The sequence below is a fragment of the Pezoporus wallicus genome, unplaced genomic scaffold (assembly GCF_028554395.1).
Source record: "Pezoporus wallicus isolate ANWC-B61680 ecotype Strahan unplaced genomic scaffold, APGP_CSIRO_Pwel_v1 contig_5542, whole genome shotgun sequence".
In the NCBI taxonomy this organism is placed as follows: Eukaryota; Metazoa; Chordata; class Aves; order Psittaciformes; family Psittacidae; genus Pezoporus; species Pezoporus wallicus.
The window spans coordinates 301,891-328,498 of NW_026640165.1; the positions used below are offsets into that span (position 1 = coordinate 301,891).

Sequence of the window (26,608 nt, forward strand, 5' to 3'; positions counted from 1 at the left end):
TCTTCCTGTTAGCTGATGCTCATAAATAGCTGTACGCTACATTTGGAGTGGAGGGAACCACTGCTGTAATGATATTTACCTATCGGACTCGCAGGGACATTACAAGTATTAATTCATGTTTGCACAGCTTTTGCACAGCATTAGAGTGTTGTATCTGTTCTAATTATTATGGCATTATTGCTGCCTGGCTCATGGTTAAATGAAACGGCGCAGAAGTTTTGTATCAGAAGTCTTGCTCTGGTTTGATCTGCAGGTAGATCCACTGGGACTGGAGGCTGTGGAGATCCTGGGCAGACAAAGCTTCAATAAAGCACCAGATCCGCAAGTCAATTAATTCTAGTCCTCACTGCGACTCACCCTTTCTCTTGCTACTATATATAACTTCTTTTGCTATAGATTGTATCTGCCTCCGTGTCCCAGACATGACATACTGCTTGTGCTGTAAAGGAGCACTGGGGACCCTCATGCATCAACGTATCAACTGTAATGGATTGGATTCACTGCTGGTGAGTCTTTGTGCCTTCTCAGATTTACTCCAACATTTGCCACACAATTCAAAGGAAATAAACCCAGGTGACCTTGTCTCTGTTGAATCTGTTCTATGTGGATTGCTCTTCTTTTATCTGAAATTTTACTCATATAGTAATAACCACCTCAAATATAGGTATCTAGCAGATAAAAAAGATATATTAAAATATCCCTCTTCTCATTCCACATATATTTTGCAAAGGCTCTGCCTATTTTGAAATGGAAAAGCAGAGTTTTCTTGCAGATCTAGTAACACTAAAATATGTGGATATTCTTCTACTAATTCAGAATTGAGAAAGATTTGATCAGTTGTGATACTTAAATATTCTCTCCTTACTTATATTTCATGCTGTGCATTTCCAGTTACTGGTATGTGATGGTGATATACTGTCCCTTATATTGAAAGTTTTAAAATACAGATTTAATGTGATGGTAGTGGATAGCGGATTGCAGAACCCACTCGGTTTCCATCCCCTGGTGCCAAGCTGGCTTGCAGTGCTAACAGACACCACTGCTCACCTGTGTACTTCAGAGGATTTCCTCATGGGAAAAGGGGAAGTTTTAATGTGACTACTGAGTCTAGTACCTTTAAAAATATCTATCGGGAATGCTGGTTCTCATCATTCCTGGCATAAACTCAAACCCTTTGCCAAGTTCTGTGCAGAACTCAGCACATCTGTGTCATAGCCAGATCTGTTGCGCTTTGCAGGTGGCCAATAGAATCAGCCTGGAAATTAAGAAAATCCCACTGCAATTACTTAGGTTGCTGAAGAGCTATTGCAGTCTGCCTTGCTCTTCAGAGAGCATAGAGTTATTTGTTGATAACTGTTGTTTTTCATAAGCATTAACAAGAAATTAAATGTATTGCTTTGTTTGCCTTTTACTCAGGCAGAAGCTATTTATCTCCATATAACACCTTGAGGTCAATGTATGCAAATCCAGCTACAGACTATCACAGAGAAGAGATAAATGATGGTTCTTTGAACACAAGCAATAAGGAAAACATGTCATTTAGTCTAATGGAGCAACTTACAAGACCTCTTGTGTCTTTTATTAAACAATCTTTTAATTTTATATTGGTCTAGGAAATCAAAACAGTGCAGAGAATTGATGTTTGTGTTTACCAAGTCCTGAAAAAGGTTTGCTGTGAGGAATCTTACAAATTACAGGGATCTTTAATATTACACTTCACTGAGGCTTAGCTAACTGCTGATCTAAAAAAATATAATGGTTAGAAATTAGGCACCTTTATTGACTATAACGCTCCCCAATCATTTAAAGCTTCAGTGCTAATGAAGACAAGTCAAAAAGAGATAAAGTGCCTGTTAAAGTGTTTCTCACAGAACATTAGAGAGGAGTAGGGTGTTTATAAAACATCAGTGGAAAAAAGTCCTGGAGAAAACACAATCTCTCCAAAGTAATAATACAATGATATAAGCTAAGATACTGAATACTTGGAAAACAATGCCGATTAGTTAGCATGCATGCAATTAAGATGTGGTTTAATTTATATAAGTAGAATTTTTTTCATCCGGCTTGCTTAGCATGTCTCACTCATCAAATATCTACTCTGCAGGCTGTAATGATACAACATAATCTCTAAATACACTAAAAATATTTGGTTTTCAATTGCTGTGCTCAGTGTAGCTGGTGACAGCTTGATGGGAATTTCTCAGTGAATTATTGGAAACAAATGTGCACAATAAGGGGAAAGTAAGCTTCAGAAATTAAAGAATTATGAGATGATGAATTTAAGAGCTATACTGGCAGCAGAATCTCCTGTTTCAGCAATGGCTCGTAATATACCAAACTGCAAGACAAGCAGAGCGTGTGACATGCAATCGATTTCTCATGTTATGCATTTAAGAAATAAACACTTGCACAAGCTACTGAAGGCGTGGCATTGGATCCTGGAGTTCTTCTTCTTATTCAAGGGAAAAAGTAATACTTAAATGGTTAATCCCATTAAAGTTCAAGTTAGATTTAATTTAAAATAGTAACAGTGGTTAAAATTGAATATTTGCTACAGCAAGGACCACAGAAAATATCAGCTTGCCTTGACCACAGTAGGGTCACATATGAATTACTCTTCAGTATATTATTTCTTCAGTGAAATCCTGAAAGAACTTTGAAATTGTGTTACCTGGCTTGTGACAAATCTAGGTCTCGAGTCATCAGCATACGTAAACCTTCTTCATTGAAGAATAGGTTGTTTCCTCCAGACATGATACCACATTTCCTTGATGTCTTTCCACCACTCACAAGCAGGAATCTATCTGACTCCAGCTGACCTGAATACACAGTGAATACATATTTATGATTTACTCTAAATGTGCCTTCTGCAAGAGTACTATTTCCAGAGGATGAGAGCTAAATTAACATCACACACAGAGTGAAGAAACACCCAGTATTTGCGATTCAGTGCATCCTAGAAAACTGCCATGAGTCAAAACAAACAAACCCAGAAGAATGAAATCCGGGATCTTATTCTCCAGTTACGCACAAGAGTTTCTACTTTTCTTCATTTTTCTTAAGATACCAACGAAGTACTCAGGTCTATAAAGAAACTTTGGGTACCACGTGGTAGCACTCAAGCAAGGGCTGGCAAAAATTAAAATGAACAGCAGCACCTATGAAGGGATGAGTTTGATTCACAAACGTGCTCTTCTTGCCATGCTTTCCGGCAAGGGAAACCTCAGGGTGGTTTTAGAGCTGTGGACATAGATGCTGTGTGTGCCCTGGCAAGCATGAGACTTTGAGTTCCCTCCTGCCTACACTTGTTTAGGGTCTGCCATGCCTTCTGAGGAGTGGCCCTCACCACTGAGACACACACTCTGCCCTAAAACCGTATTTGTCATATTAAGGCTACTTATACTTCCCATGTGAGAAATAAGACAGCCTTAAAGCCCTCCACTGTTTGCTTCACTTGCATTCTGTCTGTACTGAAGTCAAACTACCATCATTTTCCTCTGAAATTATTTTCTACATGTAGAGTTTCAGGAAATTCTACGTCAGTGAATATCTTGTATTCCACAGCATTCGCAGCTTCACCAAGAGTCGGACACTCCAAAACAGACAGTGATAGCCATGAGACATTCACAAACTGTGCTTGAGAATGAGGCCTGAATTGCTTGGTTCATGGGAATACCTCCACAGCATAAATTATATTCAGAACCATGCAGGGGTGAGGAAGACTTCACTGTTTTATCCCTTGAGCCATGGATTCCACTAAGATGGACAGGTAGAATTCAAACTCCTCCCAAAAAATGATACCTTCAAAATCATCCTTAAGGAAGTCAGCATTCTTGGTACTTATTTTGCAGGTTGGCCCAGAGTAGCCAGGGTCACAGATGCACTTTGTGCCATTGATACAGCTGCCGTGCCCACTGCACATCTCCTCGCACTGCGGGCCGATGTACACATTGTCAATGGCCCAGGTCACTGGCTGGGATCCAGCAGGGTAAAATCCTTGGTACCATCTGAACCTTGCCAACCTGAAAAGGCATAAAGGGTATGTACTTTAAATAACAGTTCCACCTTTTTTTGTACTTCCTACATAAACCGTACTATGCATATATGTGGTATTCTTTTTGTTGAAAATGGTTTGACAAATTGCTTAATTCTGGAAACTGACTGCTATATCTAATTCCTTCAGCACCTCATGCATCTTCATAGTGATATTCAAGCCAAGTACTGACAGAAATAAGAATAACATCATTCATTAGCTGTAATATCAGAACTGAATGACTGACTTGAAAATGGGATTCTAAATCTAACCACTCTTCTCTGTTCTGTTCACAGGGAGGATGAATGGATGTGGTCTGAAGGATTCCCTTCTGTTTTGGTGTACAGTGTCTGGGGCAGACTGAGCCACTTTCACCCTCTCCTGGAGAGTGAAATCCTACATGCTGCCACCCTCTCTGCAGTGAGACCACACAGTGGAGCTGGGATGGGTGGATCTCACCCTCAGTTACATGGAAAGAAAATGTTATTTCCCCTGTCACCAGGTATTCAGCTTACTGTTGGGCAGCTTAATCTTAAAGCAGTCTGGTATTGCAAGTTGTTAATTTAAACTATATTCTCCTTTGGGTGCTGTTCTGTCATTTTTAATTTGCCTTCTTAGTGTCAAAGCTGCATACAGAGGACTGACTGGGGAAGGAGGGAAAACAAATTGAGATGGGGAAAAACACTTGAGAGACTAGTTTTATTCCCAATTGGGAAAATGCTTTGAAGGGGGAAGGAAACCAGTAGAGTGAGAAGGGAAAGACACTTAATTGCCTTCCATGTTTAATGTTTTAGAGATATCTAAATGCAGCAGGTATTATTGGCACAGGTAGCTGGTGAGTTTTTTCTCTTGGTTTGCTAAAAAGGAATTTTTATGAGGGGATTCAGGTGATAAGGGGTAGCTGATGGCTGGGAATGCTACTAAGAGTTTCAAGAAAGGTTCCCAAGAGCCAGAGCTCTGCTGGATGTAAAAAACATTGATTTTAGTGTGTCCTGAGGGGAAGGACTCAAGTGTGAGGCTGGAGGTGTTGTAACCTCCTTTTCAGAGGAGATCTCTGCCGCACAGGCTAGATTGATTCCACCCCAAGGCACGTCAGCTCCTTCCCTCAGGCTTCGGAAGGGTGAAACGTGACTGAAGCAGAGAGTGGAACACTGGTCTCGCTGAAGTCAGTAGGGGTTTCTTTACTGACTCAACAGGCCCTGGGCTTTTCCTTCAGGACTTAACTGGAATACTTATTCTTAGTTACAGCTGCCTGCTGAGAACATGTATTAATTTGCAAAATAACATACGTGGTGGAAATAACTGAAAATGTCCTCATCTTCTTTTAAATATAACCAAAACTCTGGGGATGAAAAGGGGGAGCGGTTTTTTAGAATTACATAAGCAGTCAGGTTTGGATTTTCTTTTTTTCTTATTATTCCAGTGAAATTTGGTAGAGAAAATCCCTCTTCATCCCTCTGGCCCAAGAATTTCATGGCACTGAATGCCTGATGGAAGCGGCTCCTTGCTGCTGGGTTTGGCTGGCTATCAGCAATTGGCTTCTGGCCTGGTGCGTTGGGAAAGAAATTGGAGGGAAGGCAAGCAAACAGGACAGAAATACTCAGGAACAGAGGACTAAATCAAAACACTTGGAAGGTTTAAATGAGTTAGAAATCTGCATTGGCAAAATTTTCTTTCGAAGGGATGCATTAGTGGTTGTGTAAAGGGTCAAATAGCTGTTTTGGAAAAAAACAGAAGGACAAATGGGCTGCTGCAAGAGATGGTGACCTATTCCATGCTTGAAATGATAACTGTCATAAACCAGAAGCTTCAAGTTTAAAATTTAAACATCTCCTTAAATAATTAAACATTCAGGCTTTCCAAGTTTGGTTCTCATCTTTTGTATAGGTCTTTTCATACTTTCAGAGGCAGATAGGGGGGCACTCATTTAGTGGAGGGCCCGTTGAACGCAGTGGTTTCATAAATACTCCATCTCTTAGTTGCATAGCTCATTTTCATTCTTATGTGCTACAGTTTAACCCTTAATGATATGATCTTCTACATAAACTGAGTTGATGCTAGCAGACAGTTTCCCCTGAAAAAAAAATCAGTACTGTTTTAAACTTTGAAAAGTTACGTATTATTATTATGCCTGCTAGCACATACTGGTTTTCTATACTACGTATCTGTTAGCATCCAATCTGGTTTGTTCCAAACTTCCAGTTTCTAAGTGACTGCAGCAGAGAGATTTACAGCTGCAAGAAAACCTCGAATATTTAGATCAGTCCATTTCCTTACACTGAAGTAGAATCAGGTTTATAATAGCTCATATTTTACTGCATTTTATAATGACTCTCAAATTTCATGCAAGAATATTCATGATTAATTCAAATAGCTAATGCACTGCAGTAAGGAACATTCAAAACTCTTTAAGGACAGTCAATTTTGCATTAATTTTACCATGAAATACACTTCCATAAAAAAGTCACCAATCAGAAGATGTATGCATAAATAGGACATAATGTGTGGTTATTCTACATTAGCATTAGGCACAACATATTTTTGGGAATCACCTGAACACTAACAACACTGAGGACAAAAAGGAGAGAAAAAACATTCATCTGGTTTGCTCTGGTGCTGCAGGTCTTACGCACTGCTCTTGTGCTTGGGAGAACACTTTGGATGGAAAACAGAAATGAAAGCAAACCAACAAGCAGCTGGGCAGGAATAGGAGCTGGACACTTACCCACAGAGATGCAGCTTTCCGAAGTGAATGACCTCCCTTCTCCAGCCCTGCGTGGTGCCTGCATAGTAAGTGCTACTTGTGTGATGCTCAGTGGAGCACAGGGAGCTGAGGTGGCTGCTACTGCTATAGCACAAGGGGAGCAGCAGGTGCCAGGTTGCCCCCAGGTCTCGTGAGAACTCCAGTTTCACCGGGTCAGCAGAGGAGCTATCAGTGGTGCAGCCGATATTGATCTGGGGGCCAAGACATGAAATGCAGAAGATGACACAAGGCAGGCTGTGGGGCTCCTAGACTTAGTCAGCCTCCCCCATTTGGTACAGTATTTATTTAGCCCAGGAAAACAGTGATTTGGGAACTCATTTAACAACTGGGATGATGCATTCAAGACATGCACATGAACATGAACTCTTGCGTACTGCCCTGCCTGTCCTTGGGCATATCGCCCTCTGGCACATCACAAAATGAATGTAATACGAGACTCCCAACTACTTCTATTAAGAGTAATCAATGAAATTAATTAGACAAAATCCCAAAGGAGAGCTGCTAACATTGCTGGAGCAAATGCATCAGCTCTTGCAGTCCTCTGGCAGGTATTGAAGTAATCACAGCACCAAAACAATGTGAATTTTTAAAACCAGAAATATTAAAACAAAATGTGCAAATGTAAACTTTTTGTTAAATTGCTGAGCTGCACTATGGTTGCCTTTTATGTCACACTTCCAAAAAAACCCCTCCTTGTGCCATATATCATTTCAATATGTTCTTCAGCTTTCCTACTGACTACACAGCACTAAAAGAGTTTTATAGCTGGATTGGATTTAGATTCAATGTCTCACCAAAACATAGCTTGGCAGGGTCAAATTCCTCAGGGTGTTCTTACAAGATTCCCAGTGTAAAGAACAGTACATAAGGTAGAAACCTTACACAACAACCATTCTACTACTGGGAAAAAAAAAAAACAAAATGATGTTTTGTACAGAATCTGAGACCTATTCATGCATGCATTCAGTGCAAATCAGTCTTTCACAGTGATATTAAGATGTTCATTTAGTTTCAAATTGCTTATATAAAAGAGGAATTAGTTCCCTTACAGGATGTCCCTGTTATGTAAAATAAGATGTAATATACTTACCATGCAAGAAATAAAAGCCATTGCTGATGAAATACAAAGTCTGTACAAAAATTATGAAACATTTAGGGTTTTACATATCTTTGTAGTAGAAAATCAGTGTGTTTCTAACACGCTTCTCTGTAATGAAAATCTATGTATTTCTAAAACCCAGTAATACTTAGAAGTGTGCATGAATGTTTTAGATCATATTTCCTTCATCACTCTTCAGCACACATGAATCTCACCAACCTGCAGTTGTCTAGAAGGGCTGTCTACTCATCTGGAAGCTTAGAGAGATGATTAAACCAATATAGGTTTTGACTCTTGAGACATAGAGAGAAACTCTACTGCATTATGCATACTTCATTTATACTAATGTCCTCAAAAAAGTGAGCTGAAAACAATGTTATTACCACATATGGAAGTAAGGATGCAGATTTTATGAGGTTAATGCTCTGAAGACTCACAAATATCTTAAAGTGACCTCAAACATTTTTGTTCTACAGGATGCAATCTATATTTTAAAACAAAAAGTGGTTTGCACTCAATAATTTATGAATTAGATGCATGACAAACTGAAGCGTGCAAGAGTACACAACTAAATGTAGTTTTCTTGGAAAACTCTTAGTATCATTCAGTAGTTGTTCATGAACTGGTATCATTTCCTGTTTAATGCTACAGCATACTATGTCTTTGTTGAAACCAGCCTTGTAATTGCAGCATGGCAATTTACATGAAAGAATCTTTTACACTTTCTTAATGACAATATAATGACCTCTCTAAATTAATAAATACTAGGCAAAATGGTTAATCCTATCAGAAGCTGCCATAGCCAATGTCCAGTTTGGATTTAGACAATGAACCAGAAGACTATGCATTGTCATTGAGGTACCTGTTTCCACTAACTATATGTGAAGCACAAAAAGTATGCTCCTTAGCTTTAGATAACTCCCTAAGATGGCATGAATTCAGGTCATCATAGCTAAAGAACAGCTTCCGCTAGAGCATCTATGAAAGCATGGGTGGAAGAAAAAGGAAGACAGAACCTTGGCTCTGAGAAAGTGCAGTTTAGCCATTGGGTAGGAAAAATGAATTTCTAGTGTCGCAGATGAAGTCCATAGCTCTCCAGTGGGTCAGGTCGTGGAAATGCTGCATACTTAAAATAATAGGCATGGTCAAAGTAGTAGTTTAGGCAAGAAAGTAGAAGACTTTGAGGCAGAATTTTCCCTCATCTCTGCGTTAAAAAGCTTCATGATACACCCACATGAGAGAAAGTAACATTAAAGCAGTTAAGGTGAAATTATACAGGCTTTTCTACTTGGCAATTATAACAGCTGGACAAATACACCAAAGAGCAGAACCTGAAAGAACACAACTCTAAGCAAAAGGCAAAATAACTTTCTGAGAACAAGTACCTCAAATTGGATTATAGTGTTTTCATTTACACTCAGGTCCCTTGTTGTGATGGAGTGTTCCCCAACTTCATTTGAAACAAATACCATAGCCGAATCTTCTTCCCTGTAAGAAAAAGAAAGGAATACTTTAGATTCAGTTTATTACATTGTCACTTCTTTTTAATTTATTGCTGAGAGTTGCTTACGGAGCTCCTTTAGATGAATATGGGCAATAAAGCCCAATATTTCCACCAGGATAGAAAAACCAATTGTCCTCTTTGGGACCAAAGTCAAATGTATCCAAAAGGATCATGGGGTTCTTTAGGTTATTCCCGTCAATAATGAAGTCATCCATAATCCAGATTTCTTCTTTTTTGCCTACAAAGAAAAAGGGAACATTCCTATTAAGAACTACTACCAGTACTATTAGAAGGCAGAACAGTAACCAGTATTTATGGATTACAAGGAGAAAAGGGTGGTAAAAGCATGGCTTCACTATTTTCATTTTCCATGAAAATGGACATGGAAGATGGAAAATTTTCATTTTCCATTAAAATAATTCCCATACTGCTCTGCAGCCTGATCCTACAGAATTAGTTTTTATTCCTTTAAAATTTGTAGAAGTCACATTAAAATGGAAGAGTGAAAAACCTGTGTTGAATGATTATCTCCTGTTTAAAGCACATTTACTTTTGAAACTCTACATCAATGTCTTCTTTCATTAAGAATCATCTAAAAGAGCAGCTGCTGTAGAGCCCAAGCAGTCTGAAAGGATGTTTTCATCCTATACATTTTTCCTCGCACTTAGCAGTTTGTGCTGGCTGGCAAGAGCTCTTTGAGAGAGAAGGAAACTCTGAGGGACCTTCTCTCCAATGGATTATGAATTCAAATATGTTGGAAAACTGGTGCTTTGAAACTGGAGAGGAAAGAATAGATTGCCAGATCTTTTGTGTAACAGTGTTTTTCATCTATCTAAAAGCCTTTGTGTTGATCAGAGAAAGTCAAAAGGCTTCTTTAAAATAAAATTCCTGCTAAAAGGTAGCCTCCACAAGAACAGTTTAGTCAAGTGTTTTAGGCAGAACCCATTAGAAGAATGAACTAGAACTAGATTCTTAGGACCAGATTTGAATTTGTTAGAGGTGTTCTAGGAATACATGACTGCTGTACCATTGTGTCTAAATGATCGCTGGGATTCTTTAGAGCCCTTACAGTCAGCTCCTGCTAAGATACGTGCTCAGAGTAACTGAGAGCAGAGGAGAGCTTTCTTCAGCTTAATCAGGAGGAATGAGCTGTGTTCCTCTTGTGGTTTTCTACAGTTCTTTACAATTTAATCAAAAGATTAACTGCTTACTACATACTGTTTCTAAATAGGTTTTTAATGCCTAGTTAATTCTGAGCAAGGTAGGCCCAGTTCCAGTTTACACTTGGGACACTTTTGTATAATTGGAGCATTCTGATGGGGCCTCAGTGTAAATGAGAATCAGGTCCATTAAAAATAATGAGAAGAACCTGAGTGAAGTTAACAATCAGTGTTGCTTGATCTCCCAGGCCCTCCAGGACCAAAGCTGATGGTAGTCTTCTGCATACAGACAAGGTGTATTAGGTTAAGGTATGTTCACTTTAAAGCATACAGCAGCAGGAGTTCTAAGAACAGTAAACATAATCCTGTGATAATTTTAGTTGAAGGAATTAAAATATAAGACAATATGAATTAAGGGTTTCTATTACTGTTGAGTTAAAAAATCTAGCCTCTTACAGATCCTGAGCTGTGCAAGTGTGGACCTGGAGTCCCATGGCCGTCTCTTCCTTACCGTTGTTGTAAGGTTGCCAGAGCCTGAACCTCGTTGCATTGCTTTGGGCTGCATAGGGCAGAGGAACATTAATAAAGAGGACATCTGTGGTCTGTGTGAAGTAAAACTCATCTATCAGGTGCCAAATGATGCCACCGTTGACAGAATATTGCAGCAGGATGGAATGAGACCTCTCGGGGGTGCCTGGAGCAGAAAGGACATGCATTTACATTCATTATAATACAGATTTAAAAATTACTGGCTCAAAAGTACTTCTTCAAGTGTAAGTACAATTGAGTTACTCTGACACCTATTAAAGTACGGACTTCCTCTAACAACAACTTAAGCTGTTGAGATGTTATATGTGTATTGTACATCATGTATTGTACATATATATATCTTCCTGTGCTTTCCCTTGTTTGTTCACAAAATAATAATGAACTAGAGGCTAAATCTACATTGCTGTTCATGATATGTATGGTCACAGTTAATTACTTATATGAGAACCTATCTCAGTGGAATAATTTTTTAAATTAGAACAAATCAGCTCCTACCACAGACATTTTTTTCAGAAATTCAGTATTTATTTGCTTGTTTTTCTCAGGTAGCAGACATTTTCATCACCATCTGTAGCACACACAGATAAAGACACAGTGATGTCCTCACAAATTTATAATCTATGGCCCTGACTGCAGACACGGATATGAGCCTATTCATGCCCAGAAATCCTATAATTGACAGAAAGCACTGAGGATCTCAAGTAGGGTGTCTTAACGATAACAAGAAAGAGGTAATAATCTGTGCTTTAAGCTGGGCCTAAAAATCAATGGTGGAACTGAAAGTAAAATTTTCATTTTCTGACTCCTAGTTCCTTCTTTTTTTACTTCAAACCTTAAAGAGTCAATAAAGGCTCTTTACAGCCCAAGCTATGAACAGACACTGATTAGAGCCCAGTACTCGCACTTGATGCTGGTTACCCTGTACAAGCTTAGTCCCCAGTGCGTGCCTGGCCTGTGCCTGACTTGCTCACCAGGAACATCAGTGTCTGAGTGACAGTATCCCTTAGCTGAATTCTCACTCAGACAAATTTAGATTCCCCATTCCCTTCATAGTGTGGCCCAGTGATGGCACATCCCCAGAAACTCAGTCTGAGGGCAGCAAAAGGACTAAGGGACAGTTTCTTCATCCTTGCCTCACTGTGTGCTACTGTGCAAATTTCTCACATGTTCTGCTCTTAAATTAACTAAATTTGCTGAAGCCAACATGCCTGATGTGCATGCTCCTGCTCCTCTCTGCTCCAGTACAGTGTCTCTCTTCAACCAGCATGTGTGGAACACAGCAGGGAGGAGACTTTTGCAGTCAGGAGCTAATTTCAGTTTATCTGTGGCAATTAACAGTAAACAACACATTGGTCTTACTGCTTAGAGATGAGAGATGTGCCCAGCTATATTAATTTGCATTCAATATTAGGGAGCTTGTTTGGACTAAGTCCTGGGTCCAGGCCTAGGGCTAGTATTTAATGAGGAAAGATTTCTCATGGAATTTCACTGCTTTACCTCTTATGGGCCAAGTGTCAAAATCCAGCCTTGAGCCTTTGGCTATTCCTGCCTTTCAGAATGACACTTTTTAATCATCGTGTTTTTTGAATATTTTGGCAAGAATTATGTGTAGAAATGTTTCCAAGGCATAACTTAACTTTTTGAAAAATAAAGTCTTCACAAGATTTTACTTTTAAACATGAACTATTGGACGTATTACTGTTTTGGGGAATGTTATGGTTTTCAGTGTTATTATTTTCTCTCTTTTCCATAAGTACTTAACAATGGTAACAGATAGCCAAATATATATGGTTAAATGTCAACTAAAGGGAATCAAACTTAATTCAGAAAGAGCTACATTTTTACTTGCCATACCAAGATTTTGCTAAGAAGAAAGCGGTGGTTCAAAACTATTTTTATGCTGTCCTTTGGCAAATGATGAATTAGTTAGGATCCAGTCCCAGAGTGCTGAGCTTCCTGCAAAAGCTATGGACATCTTCCACCAAAGGGAGAGGAGTTCTTGGATGTTGAGACTTCAAACTGGACATGCCAGTTCTACAAATAATGCTGGGAGAAACTTCTGAAATCACATGGGGATGACTCAAACCCTCACCCAAGTTAGTGCTTCTCCACTGTGTCACACCTGACTTGGGTAAAATTATTTTACAAAGCCAGAATGGCAGGGGCTTAGAGCAGGGGAAGACTGAATCATTGGTTTGAAAATACTTGTACTAGGGAAACTGTCTTGTTACACCAACGTGTAAAGTTGGCTTGCAAAGTCTGACTATCCTTCATATACAACTGAATAGAATTACAGCATTTTCATCATCTCTAAGATACCTAAGGAAGTCAAATGATAAGAGCTTTTAATGCAGTGGACTGAAGCTTGAAAAGGAAAACCCAGTAGTAGTTCCTTATTGGTCCCTGATTTACTTACGGCACTTTTATGATGTAAAAACACGATAAATTTTTTTTTTTTTTTCCAACACTTTGCGAAATCCCTAAAAAATCTTGTGCTATTTTATTTCTCTTCTGCTCTAAGACTGTACTAGCTGCGCTGTTTTTGACACCACCACAGTTTCCTTTTTCCTTAGGAACTGCATAGATGATCATGTAGGCTGGTAGCAAGGTAGGGATAATGCAGAATCTCAAACAAGTTCCCATATTATCTGTCATAAACTGATGTTCAACACTGATGTTGAAAATGTAAATCCATATTCTTTTCTGTGATGCTACTACACATGAAGAAAGCAGAAGTGATAGGAAATCGGCAGTGATCTTACCTTTGGCAATAAATTTAAATGAAAACTGGATGTACACGGTATTAGCGCAATCTAGATCTCTCGAAACAAGCATTCTCAGTCCTTCCTGCAAGTACAGAAAATATAGAGTGAATCTCAGTTCCCATTATTGAAGAAGCTTACTATTATCTGGATGTTGTCCGTAACTGACTGCTGGTGGCAGTGAGAGAGGGAGAAATTTCTCCTAAGCAGAAAATAGGGACAGTGACAGCCTTGGCAATGTGAGCCATAGTAATGGAAAGAGCTAGATATGGGTGTGTGTCACCACCAGAGGCACACCTACACTATAAGGTACAGACACAGGTACAGCTCATTCAGTTCATGCTCTGAACCATCAGGATGTGATCTGATCTGCAGGCCCTGACTTACTCAAATATTGAGTCCAAGCTAGTATACTTCTTTTTTTGGCAAATTGTATGGTAGCCAAGCACCTTCATTTCCAGGCAGGAAGACTCCTCCCTAAGAGCTCTTTTCTGTCCCTCAAAAAATATTTTGCACAAATGTCCTGTTATGGTGCAACCTCTTGACTTAGAGCAATAAAGAAAGGGAGCAGACAGGAAAACTCATAATGACCCTTAAAGCCCTGTCCATCTCTACAGGTGAGCTCAACATTGAGTGGATCCTGGGGCAAGAGCCAGTCCCTGTTTTGCAGAGATCTGGCAAACCACCTCTCAGAGTTTGCCCCTTCCTCAGACCCATTCCCCCAGGGAATGACCTGCAGGAACAACCAATCCAGGTTTTAGACAATTCACATCCTGTGATTTGTGATTTAAATGATGATTTAAAAGAGGTTGAACTGGAGTCAATCTTTTGCAAAGAAATATTTCTAAAGAATTAATTTCTACACCAAACTTTATTAAACCTTCCTTTTTGGGAGCACATGAATTCACAGTGTCAAAGGAAGAGTCATGTGTGACCTTAAAATTTGTGTTCTTATGTGAACAAAAGTCTTTCTATGATGTGTTTTGTTGAAGAACTGAGAAGATCAGAAAATACTACATTTCCTGGCCTTTTTTAACCTGTAATTAACAAAAAATCCTGAAAGACCTAGAAAACTTCAAAATGATAGAATTAAGTAAAACACATGCTAATTACTAATTACGTAAACTTTGATTACATAGACTACAGAATAATTTGTATTATTTGAGATACTCAAAAGCCGGTCAGGGGATTTCAAGACACAAACCCAATCAATTGTGATGTGTACCATATATCCAAATCACTCACTTGGCCTCAGAAATCTCAGCCACAGAGTTTCATTCTTTTCCTTTGGTGGTTAAGGGGGAATTTATGCCATAAATAAAAGTAATGGCCAACAAGCCCTTTTGTTCATAAAACCCAACTGTGACAAACGTGGTGCATATTTAGGGCAGGAAAAGATGAGAGAAATTAAAATGTCAAATTTGAGCCTGAAGACTCTGACATAAACATATGGGGGGAAACAACAAAAAAATTACTTTCTGTTTTAACTCTACTGGGTTTTATTCATGTTTTCAATGTAAGCAATCTCTGACCCCTTTAAAAATGAGAGCTGTTCCAGACTTGATGGTGTCACCATTCAGGTTTCCCCTCTCAGCACCGTAGACCTCAGGCCAAAGGTCTGGATGCAAGTTACCATTGAAATCATCCTTCAGGACAGACGGCAGAGGAATGACAGGGACACAGTACGGACCACCAAAGCCTCTGTCACACCTAGCAACAAATCGGGAGGAAAAGGTGTTATCCATCTGGCCTAGATAAAACAACATCCTTTCTATGAAGCAGGTTAAGGAGGTTGCTACTTACATGCAATGACCTGCATCACAGATGCCGTGGCCTGAGCACATCCAGGGGCACCCTTTAGCCAGGACCACGTTATCAATAGCCCAAGAATCAACACCAGAAGCATAGTTGTACTGAATCCATCTGAATCGTGTTCTGGGAGAGCTGGAAAAAGAGTGAATGTATTTCAGGCTTCAAAATGTATGCTCCGCATAGTGCTAAATAATAAAGAAAAATCTCATAGACTTTAGGAGAAGAAAAGCACATTAATAAGCATGACCCCCTGTACTTAGAAAAGATTCATATTCCAGTTTCAACTGGACGTTTCAATTTCTTAGGTTAGTTCTTTAGGTAATATTGCAGCAGACTCTAAGGGAAGGTGCCCAAAGTGAAAATTTAGGAAGAATATTGCTGCTACTCTTGCTGGTCATAGAGTGCTTTGAAGAATTACAGAACTATTGAGAATAATGGTAAGCAACATCATCATCTATTATTTCTAAACTAGAGCATAGTTTTATTCAGAGAGATGGTTTCCAACATGCCTGCCACATCCATTTACAACCGTGTGATATCACTAGGAGGCAGGCAGAACTCCTCCTGGTCAAAAACATGGAAGTGGCACAACCAGTAACATGTGTTTTGACTTCCTGAATGCCATGACTAGCATGACATTGGATGACAACTTATGTGCAGTGACAGAAAATATGTTTATATGAAAGCAAGGGTCAGAGCATTAATTCTTGCTTTTTACTGGGTAAATGTTAGAAAAGCTTGGTTTAGCATTCCCATTCTTGCTATCACAGATTATAGGCAAGACTTCAAAATTCACTCATCCAAAGTTGTTCCTTCCTTAAGTTCCTGCAGTTCAGATTATGTCTGATGAAATATTTTGAAGTGAAACTTAAAATTCCAGTGGTGTGACAGCACACGTTTAATAATTTAAAAGACATGAAGAAAATTCCCAAGCTGGGAGCTGTTTGCTCAAATTAGATCAGCAAAATTTTTATCACGCTAAGCAGGCAGAAGAGCAGTGCTCACTTGGTTGAGGGTGGGAGGTAGACTGTTATTCTCTTCCAGTTTTGGAATCTTTCTGAAGTGTAGATGGAGCTCTCGGTGTAGTGCTGACAGCCGATGGTTGGAGGGACACATTCCTCTGTCACCAGGTGCCAGTCTCTCCCATTGTTTAAAGAATACTGCAAATGAATACTATGGGAATTGCTGTATGGCTTGCTGCAACCCATGCTCAGCTCAAACTGCAAGAATGTGGAGGATGATACATGGAAGTCCCAAGTCTCTGCATAACGAGGTTTTCCTAAGTAAAGAGAGAAAAACAACAATGAAGAGAATATACCTTATGCATGTTTTCAGTACTGTCCCTCAGACACAGTATGTGGATATTCCATGTGGTATATGGATAATACAGATATGGTATCTGTATTTTCTATATTTATCTATATTTATCTGTATAATACAGATATGGTATCTGTATTTTCTATATTTATCTATATTTATCTGTATAATACAGATATGGTATCTGTATTTTCACCTTTTTTTCAGGCTTCTCTTCCCTGCAGATTTCTTTATACCTGGATTTGTCTGTACCTCCCATTCTGTAAAAACTTGACTATAATTTATAAACCAGACTCACACAAATCTATCAATGTTCTATGCCACATACCAATGTTTTCGCTGAACATCAGAGCTGTATCCATAGACAGGCAGTCGATGTCTACTTGACCTCCTTGTATTCTGTACCAGCTTGCTTGTAAATCCACAGTTCCATCAAATTTATCCTGGAAGCCAGTCTGAGAGCTGTCATTCATCCCTATAAGGACATCGTCCAAAGCCCATTGGGCTGAATGCTTCCCTATAAAAAGCAGAACAGGCAGGTTAGTGGAGTCCCTATAAGTTATTTTTTATGCCCATATGCTGTGTTCACACAGTGAGCCATGCTCAGCCACATAGATTTAGCACTGCTAAACAAGACTAAAACATTGCTCAGGAGGAATCTGAACTCTAGAGTATCTTTCTATTTTGGATAAACACAGGTGTTTCCCTCTTCATTTCTCAAACTTCAGTGCCTTCATCATCATCATATGCTCTCCCTGTGTTTGAATAGACACACCCATAGTACCTAGATTGAGGATTTTCATTTTATGGGTCACAACCTTCCTGACATTCCCCACAGCCAAGGTGGAAAGGCCTCTGTCTAGTTCCCAAAGTACCTTTTGTACAGAGAAGGATAGTACATAAAGGAAAATGCAGAAGGCGCTTGATATAAATGATATTCATAGAAGTGCTCTGCTCCTTCCCAGAAACCTCTCTTCTCTTGCTGTCCAGCCTACAGGCACCTCAGTTCACCATCATCTCCAGCCCTTTTCTCCCTTCATTTCAATTCACCTTTGTAGTGGCATGCTGAAAATGCCATTGTACTGTGCAATCACTGCCCTCACAGGAGCAGAAGAAAGTCTTGACAACAAATTGTGAGCTTGCAACAATGTGCTTGGGCTTCTGTCTTGCTACTAGGAAGAACATGAGCCGATGGGACCACTCTGCACTAAGTTATGGCAGACGGAGGACAGTCGATGAAGGAGCTAATATCTGTAATGAGGAGCGGTTGTCACCTATGAGCACTGCTATGGATGGTGGTATTTCAACCTCCAGTCATAAACTCTCTCTCTTACTGGGAGCCAAAGGACTGCCATCAGGTGGTCTTTGAGTGACTGCTTTCAGCAAGGACAGATGTCATCAAGGTGCCCTCAGAGCAGATGGCCACAGGCAGGATACAATTAGAGAGCAACAGGTCTGACATCAACCACTCACCAGTGCAAATGATCACAGTGGAATGACTGTCTGTGGTGCACTCCTTGCTACTCAGCATTTTTCACAAATGAACTGGATTCTTAACTAAATCACATCCTTCTTACCTTTCCCACTCTCCTGGCTAGGGAGAATAATTAATTCCAGCACATACATTGTAAGAAAATGTATGAATAAAAACCAACCATCAAAGTGACAAATTATGACCCAGAAGCTGCGTACCATAATTAGTTGAATGTAAGCTGTACACTTTTCTCACCAGGGAATTGCTGTTAAAATGTACTTTGCTTATTTCTGAATATCACCTTATATAAGGAAAGACTTTTAGTCAGGATACTTCTAATAGCAGTAATGTGCTCCCACATAAGATGGAAGCTCTCACGGTGGCTTTAGGTATCAGGCTGCACCAGGGTTTTACTTTCAGCTGAAGATGTGGGAAGTGTCTGAGTGGGCTTTGGAGGTACAGCAGAAGGCAGAGGAGGAGGGTGCTGCGACACCAGAAATGGCAGGGGATAGGGGGGTCCTGGAATATGGAGATATTAAAACAGTGAGCTGGGAACCACAAGGTAGGCAGATTCAAGGCCAAGTTATGCTTCCTCTTCCAAAAGAGAGGAAAAATGACATAAAGTGGGTACGCCATTTTACATCTCAGGCCATTCTATACTCAGGTAAATCCTCTAATCTTATTTAGGCTTATGTGTGCAATATACTTTTCCTGTCCCCTCTGTTATCTCTCAGCATCTTTGGTTTAAACTTAGGTCTTATACAATTTTACTCTTAAGTCCACTATTCTGCATTGTGCTATAAAAGAAAATCACATCTGCAGTGTGACTGAGGAAAGCCTGAATATGCTCTTACAGCACTCAGCCATTCATCAGACTGAGGTTTCTGCAGAACATGTCCATACTGAGAAACATTGACATGCGGGTTGTGTAAAGCTGCTTAATAAATATTTAGGATGGTGTTGCTTACCGTGTTGTGGCTGCCACCAGCGGAAAGCGGTGGCAGGGGTTTTGGCCTCCCGAGGTAAGTCTATTGAAATGACCTGGGGTTCCAGGTACGACATGAAGTCCAGCTCTCTCAGCAAATGCCAGGTGATCCCGTTGTCATTTGTGTATTGAACAACAAGCCCTACATTTTAAAGTTAAGAAAGGCAGTTAGTCTGATTGTACAGAGCAAATTGGGGCAACTTTTCAGCCTGTATGAGGGAGCTGCCAACATCCATCCAGTGCCTGTGACTCCTGGCATCTCGTGGTCCAGGAGCATTTTGTGGATGAAGTCCTACTGCAAAGATGACACAGACTCACCAGGTATCACACAGTATCTTGCCTATTTTCACCAAACTCAAAGGATCGAATCATTTACAACCCCAGTGAAACTAATGATTGTACCACAGAAATGATAGGAATAACTTGTCTTTCTTCATATAGTCAGTATTTATTTCATGTCGGGTATCCTTGCAGTTTGTGTGGGACACTAGGTTGTAATTCTCATAGTTTGGCCTCCAATATGGGTAGTTCACAATGCTCATGTAATGCGTGCAAGCTCTCAGGGTCCTTAAAAGTTTACTGTCACAATATTTGGATAGTTTAAGATAGCCTCTGTATGTAACACTCAGTATGGCAAATACTAGGACACAACAGAATTGTGAAGTCACTTATGTGCTCTTCAAAGGGGATACAAGAAAGAGCACTTAAGTATATTTCTTCTTTTAAAACTTTTTTATACTAGAGTATGTTCAAAGATCATGGATCTTCTTGTGTCTTATAGTGGTGTGCAAATGAGAGAAGAATCAAACCCTCAATGTAATCTGTGCTGAAAGATGACAGTTGTGAGTCAGTATCGATGTAAATATCATACATCAGGAAACAGTCCACTGATGTTAAATGATTTATACTGAGAGGAAAGTTCAGTTTTCTCATCTACCAGATGTCAGTGGTCTGTCTTCATGAACTAGACCACTTCATATGGGGAATCTGGTCCCAGAACTCTGCTGATCTTTCCCAAGCACAGGTATCAGCTCCCTGCCCCAGTAATAAAGCCTGTGGGTAAAATAAGAGAGGGGGCAGCTGGGAGAGATTAATTTCTTTAGACTACATACATTTTCAGCTGCAGCTTTATAATGTTGCATTTCAGGTAAACCATGCATGAGCTCGGGTTGGAAAACAAACTTTTATTAGACACACTGGTGTAGTTGGGAAGCTGAGCCAGTTTTCAAGCACACAACTCCTCTTCAGGTCAGCCATGGAGGTTGCCCACTTTATCCTGAAATTGAATTTTATTCCTTTTATTTCAGACCTGAAGAAAGTCCTGTGTACTTGTAGATTTACCTGTTTTCCAACACTATCAACTAGTCTAATGTTGTAGTGTAATGAAGCTATTACACTTCATTTTATAAATGTTGTTCATTTTATAAATGTAAACCATCACAGCTATTCCTACAGATAGAACACCATTAGGTTTGGTGGAAATAAGTATAAATACGAATGTGGAACAAAAGTAAATAGTTTTTGCACCATTTATAAAAACTGAAGAGGCGATCAATGTTAAAAATAAAACAACATTTTTGATTTTGTAAAGGCAGTAAAAGGCAAAAACACTGTAAAATGCCCAAACGACAAAAAGTTTATTATAAGGAAAGGAGGCTTTACCTTCATTTCTGGCTCTTGGTCTGCTGCAGGAGTTACCAACAGCCTTGCTTCCAATTTGTACATAAAACTGAACTAGCCTGTTAAAAAACAAAACCCCCCAAAACAAGGTAGAAGTGAGGTGTAATTATCTTCTGATAGCACAAAATCAGTCAGTATAACTCTGCTCCCTTAACTAATGTGGCATTTTCGGTTAGGTCATTATTCCAGTCTTGTTGATCAAGTAATGTTCCCAGTGAAATCAAGCATGGCTATAGTAAACAGTGGAGGACTCAAGACAGAAGAAGGTGATGTGGTTTATTGATCCTGTGCTGGACTGAGTAGAAGAATTTAGCAGCTCCTTCTTTCACACAAAGACGCAAAATCTCCAAAGTAGGCAAATCTGCTCCTTACATCAGATCTTACCTTAAACTCTTGTAACTGGAAATTGGTTTAAGCTTTAAAATACAGTATTAGTTTCAATGAAATTATTGTATCTTCACTAAATCACCAATTCCTTCTTGGTCCTTAAATTATTGATGTAAACAGTTTTCAGTGAAAAGTATTCATGGGACATTTTTGTGAAGCAGACCCTTTGATTTTGAACCCAAAATTTTTGATTTAATTGAATATTCCCTTGTTCTCATGTCATAAGACAGGGAAAAAGCCTGTTCCTGATCTACCTTTATTCAGCCTTCCTTGTTGTCAGTGTTTTTACCATCCCTATGTTCTCTTATTCATTTTGACTTTAAATCATGGCAACCTTTTCATCTGTCTCTGCATGAAGTTTTTCCATGTCCTTGATTTTTCACATAACCATTTTCTGCAGCTCTTCTAAAGCCACAACCTCCATTTGAAACAGTATCACTGTCTTTACTGTCAGAACTTTGGATTAACTTGGGGCATCCCTAATTATCTATATTTGGATGAATAATTATCCCATCCTTGTGCTCCAACGTATTGCTTGGGTTTCCCCCCCCCTGCCCCAGTCTCCAGTGATTCCCTGGTATCCTTGCTGAACTGATAATTTTAATTGTGACTCTGTAGTATTAGAGTAGTTTACATTTCCTCTTAGATGAACACTATTGTGCTATATAATAGCAATTAATTTCAATTAATGTCGTGCTGCTCACTCAACAAATTTGCTTGCATGCCTCCAACATTTGTCTGAGTCTTATCATAACTAATGTAAAGAGCACTGAGATGACTAAGAATGGCATTGCCCCTCACCTATGCCTTCTTCACAGGTTGTCTGAATTGAGCACTCAAACCAGCACCTGAAGAGAGCAAGGAACTGGGACTCATCCCCACAACGAGCTTTCACATGCTGAAAGGCAGTGATGCCATTCTACCTCTTGCTTCCTAAGCAGTTTTTGACTTAGGATGATACCTGCCTGTTGTGTTAAAACTACTGAAGTACTCACTGAAGCGATGTTTTTGGGAAGCAACTGTTTGTCCCTTGTGCTGAGGGTGTCCTCATGGAGCACATAGTGAGATGGGGTTATTGCCAAACAGAGGTTTGGGGGGGAAAAAAGAATACAAATCTAAAGGAAATTAGACTTCATTAATACTACTGCTTGTAGATAACTTTTTTATTTTAAATACAAATTTCTACTGCTTGTAGATAACTTATTTTAAATACAAATTTTGTGTCTCTTCGTGAAAAACAAGGCTTAATTTGTCAATCGAATTATTCCTCACAAAGATGACTCCTTTCGCTTTAGGGGATTTGGTCCTAATTTGTAGTGACATCACTAAAATCATGAACAAGCCACAGGACTACAGCCAAAGCCAGTATGATCCAGTTTCCCTCACCCACTGCTACATACACAATGTCATGATCCTTTTCTGATTCTAAACCCAACCACACTCCAGTTCTGTTTAAAATCAGTATCTCCTATCAGAGAGGTTTTGTATATCCACAAGGACTAGGACAAGCTAGAATATACTCATCAGTGTCATTCATTATATAACCCCATAGATAGCTCAAGAATAGACACAGTACTACACTATTTAGCCAGCCACATCCTATTGTTGGCTGCAGCTCTGTCCTCCGAGACAGTATTCAGGCAATAAACCACTAGACGATGATCTCAGAGGTGAAAAAATTTAGTCTTATGATGATATTTTCTGTTATGCTTGCCAAATGTAAAGATCAGTGAAAAGCAAAAACAAAAGACAAAACCTCCTCTTTCTGCAGAAGTGAGGATTGGCCCATCTGATCTGTAAGCATTTGACCCAGAACAGCAATCTGGGATGGTTGCACAGTCATTAGCAACTGAGTCTAATGCAGATGGGAGCCAAGTCAGCTAACAAGCCAGATGTCACTGTTTGGAAAAATAATACATTCCATGGTTTTTATCTAGCTGCCAGGTAGGCACTGTGTGTAAATGCTATCATTGAAGAGTGTCATCAGGGACAAGCCATCAAAATGGGAGGAAGTAGCTCAACAGTAACCAAAATGTATTCAGATATCGTATTGCTAGTCAGGAGGATGAAAATACTGCTGCTGAAATTGTGCCTTTGGTACATTGGGCCATACAAAGGGAAAAGGATGGAAAGACTCCAGGAGGTTTCTAAAGTGTAGAGCAAATAATGGTCTGGGTGAAATGAATTTTGACACTTACAGCTCTCTTAGTGCTATGGAACAATTTCATTTTTTTCACAGTCTGTCAAAAAGGTGTAGTCAATCATATAAAAGAAAAAGGAGACAATAGAACAAAGCTAAGATTATGATAGAATTTAATGTATATGCTAAAAACCAACTGCTTGTTTATGATCATTGGTTTCAGGGAGCATGCTTTAGTTTAAAGTGCTCTTAGCATGACATCTGAGTTTGGTGTTGCCCTGTTGGGCTGCTTCCCTGAGCAGCATCATGCACCTCAGGCTGGCACATTTCAACCCCATTGGAGCAGAGCAAACCGGGAGCACCAAGCGCTCATGCACCCTTCTCCTCTGGGAAGAGTGATGGGGAAAAGGGTCTTTGTGCTTCTTACAAAAAAGAGCAAAAATCTTTACATTCCTTACAAAAAATTTACACTTTACACTCCAAAAGATGTAGCTGAAGCACGATGATATGGAATATGCATAGGTAGATCTGCAGGAATTCGGAGTAAAAATAAAACTATAATGTCTTGCAGTATTTTTCAATTTTTTGATTTTCCATGCCTGATTTAATGAAATAAGATATTAAAAGGTCTGGGAAAACACTATTAACCTGAAAAATAAGAAGCTTAAAAATCTACTGTAGCACTTAGAGCCTTCCTAGTCACAACCCTCAATCCACATATCTAGTGGCATGTCTTTCAAGGCATTTTTTCCTGCTGTTTATTCAAGTCACCAAAACCCTCAACCAAAAAACTCACACAAAAATAAAAGATAACTATGTAGGGGCTAAGATGACCCCTAATAAGATAACTGAATTCTATGCAAGGCATTACTGAATGCAGAAAGTAATACCAAATTGGGAAAACATGCTTCCGTCTTATCTCCCCTTTCAAGTGACATTAATTTTAGCTCCAATAACAGGAAAAAAAATATCTAGGCTGAGGAATTATTTTCTGATTTAGGGTATGGGCCCTTCAGTTAACCCCTCACACTCTCACAGACCTTGACTTTGTTCCTAGCAAAAAGTCCCAAACAGTTTACGTTACAGATGGTGTCAAACATTAAAGTGGGATGCGCTTGTTGTAAGCAAGGTGCCTGAAGCTGAATGTCTAAATTTTACATGGACAACCCAGATTGCCTATAAAAACCTTAAAAAATACATGCTTCCAGAAAACAAAACACTGCCCTTTGCTGGACCCTATTTTAGGATGATTTGCACTGCCCTTATGAAGCAGCTATTCTCTTCTCTGAGCTTAAAAGCAGCCTGGGGAATTGTAGTCTAAGGAGTCCATGTTCTGGTCAGACAACATGAGGTGGATACTACCCCTGAGCACATATGGGTCTGAAGAAACCAAACAATTGATGTTGGTCTCATTTATATTTAAAATGACCAGTGTGTTTTTTCTGTCCAGCAAATAGCCCAGGGATGTGGCTTCAAGCTTTAATTGCTCAAGGAAGTTAAACTGCTCACTGTGATGCTTATAACAGAAATTTAGTGATGATTTGACAAAATAATCAGCTGCAGCAGGAGAGCAGCTCACATGATGAGCACATGCTCAGAGGAGGGATCATAATTGCTCTTACCAGGTGTCCCTCTCATCATGTACCTTCTTGGGGCAGTTTTGAGACACCAGAAGGACCATATTCTTGCACAAAACAGAAGTCGTGATAGATTAAAAAAGTCAAGAAAGAGCATTGCTCAGTATTTTAAAACTTCTTCTGGCTTTTAAAATGGTTCAAGCTCTACAAAAAGGGGCAGCTATAAATACAAATATCTGCCATTAAAAGTGGTTTCAAAGTAATCTTGAATCTAAGGAAAATCCTTTCCTTTTATAAAAAAGATTTCTCCAGGAAAGAAGGAATAACTCAGAAATACTGTTTGAATAGAGACTTATTGATAATGAGGTTACTTTCAATATTATGCTTCACAGGATTAATAACATGAGATTTAAAAAGACAGTGGAACAGAAGAGACATACTCAGGCCTTCCAGTGCAAACATGTACTTGTCCAAAGCATATTTGTCAAACAATTAATTAAAGTAATTAGTAAGTAATTTACATAATTATGGAAATAATTCATGTATTTGTCAGACATGCAGGGGACAGAGGAAAGGCAGCTGGTGCTGTGCTGCCCAGTGCTGGGAGCAGCTAAGGATGTCCTCAAACCTGCAGTGTCCATGCTGCCTTACGGAGGTCCCCGTGTTTCAGCTGGAGGGCGGTAGCAGTAGCTTGTGGCCGATCTTTGCTGACTGATCCCACAAATTAAATAATGCAGCAAATCATGGCATTACTTTCTCTTCGAGCAGTATTTTTCAGGAGAAGTACCTTTTATTAAGCTAACTGACATAATTATAGGATGGGCAAGGTTTCAGGTGCGTGATCCCTCATGAGACTGGACAAAACAGCAGCAAACTCCAGGCTAAACAGTGGTTAGGATTAACAGCCCTTTGTTTATCCTAATTACATTAATCAGTTCAACAATTTGAGAGAAAGAAAATAATTGCTACCAACGGAGCAGGATTCAGCAGTAGCAGAGAGAGAGGTGAGGGCTTGTTAGCCTCTTGGCTACACAGAAACAATTCACATTCTGGTTATTTACACTTCTGACAAGTGGACTAATTCACAACATCTGGCAAGTAAATGACAGCTCATTTCTCTGCCATCGCCATGCCTGCAATTCGGGGCAGTCAGGGGAAAGGGAGTTTTTCTGACTGGCTATGTGCAGAGACTTAGGTTTTGTGCAGTCTCAAGACCACATCTTCTGCGCATCCATTTAGGACAGAATGCAAACCATATTCTCAGAAGGATAAAGAGTTCACAGATTTTTAATGCTGCTATTCTACCGTTTCTAACTTAAGTATTCTCTCTCAAGAAAAGGAAATAGTACACCAGAATGAGCAAAA

At 39.5% G+C, this 26,608-nt stretch overlaps 1 protein-coding gene and 1 long non-coding RNA gene across 3 annotated transcripts in view; one reads left to right on the plus strand and one right to left on the minus strand.

Annotated features, from left to right (window-relative positions):
* LOC130603823 (uncharacterized) overlaps window positions 1-329 on the plus strand; it is a 34,355-nt gene extending 34,026 nt beyond the window's left edge. Inside the window, exon 4 of the long non-coding RNA XR_008973292.1 lies at window positions 254-329. This is a non-coding gene — a long non-coding RNA (uncharacterized LOC130603823). The remainder of the gene's footprint in view (window positions 1-253) is intronic.
* RELN (reelin) overlaps window positions 1-26,608 on the minus strand; it is a 283,813-nt gene that overhangs the window by 36,500 nt on the left and 220,705 nt on the right. For both annotated transcript variants that reach the window (XM_057417876.1, XM_057417875.1), the window contains exons 31-43: window positions 21,122-21,198; window positions 19,443-19,601; window positions 17,329-17,517; window positions 16,689-16,962; window positions 15,675-15,815; window positions 15,404-15,581; window positions 13,872-13,956; window positions 11,072-11,254; window positions 9,467-9,638; window positions 9,282-9,384; window positions 6,759-6,988; window positions 3,802-4,022; window positions 2,672-2,819 (exon numbers count right to left, since the gene is read on the minus strand). In XM_057417876.1, the coding sequence (XP_057273859.1) occupies window positions 2,672-2,819; window positions 3,802-4,022; window positions 6,759-6,988; window positions 9,282-9,384; window positions 9,467-9,638; window positions 11,072-11,254; window positions 13,872-13,956; window positions 15,404-15,581; window positions 15,675-15,815; window positions 16,689-16,962; window positions 17,329-17,517; window positions 19,443-19,601; window positions 21,122-21,198 (2,160 nt within the window). The remainder of the gene's footprint in view (window positions 1-2,671; window positions 2,820-3,801; window positions 4,023-6,758; window positions 6,989-9,281; window positions 9,385-9,466; window positions 9,639-11,071; window positions 11,255-13,871; window positions 13,957-15,403; window positions 15,582-15,674; window positions 15,816-16,688; window positions 16,963-17,328; window positions 17,518-19,442; window positions 19,602-21,121; window positions 21,199-26,608) is intronic.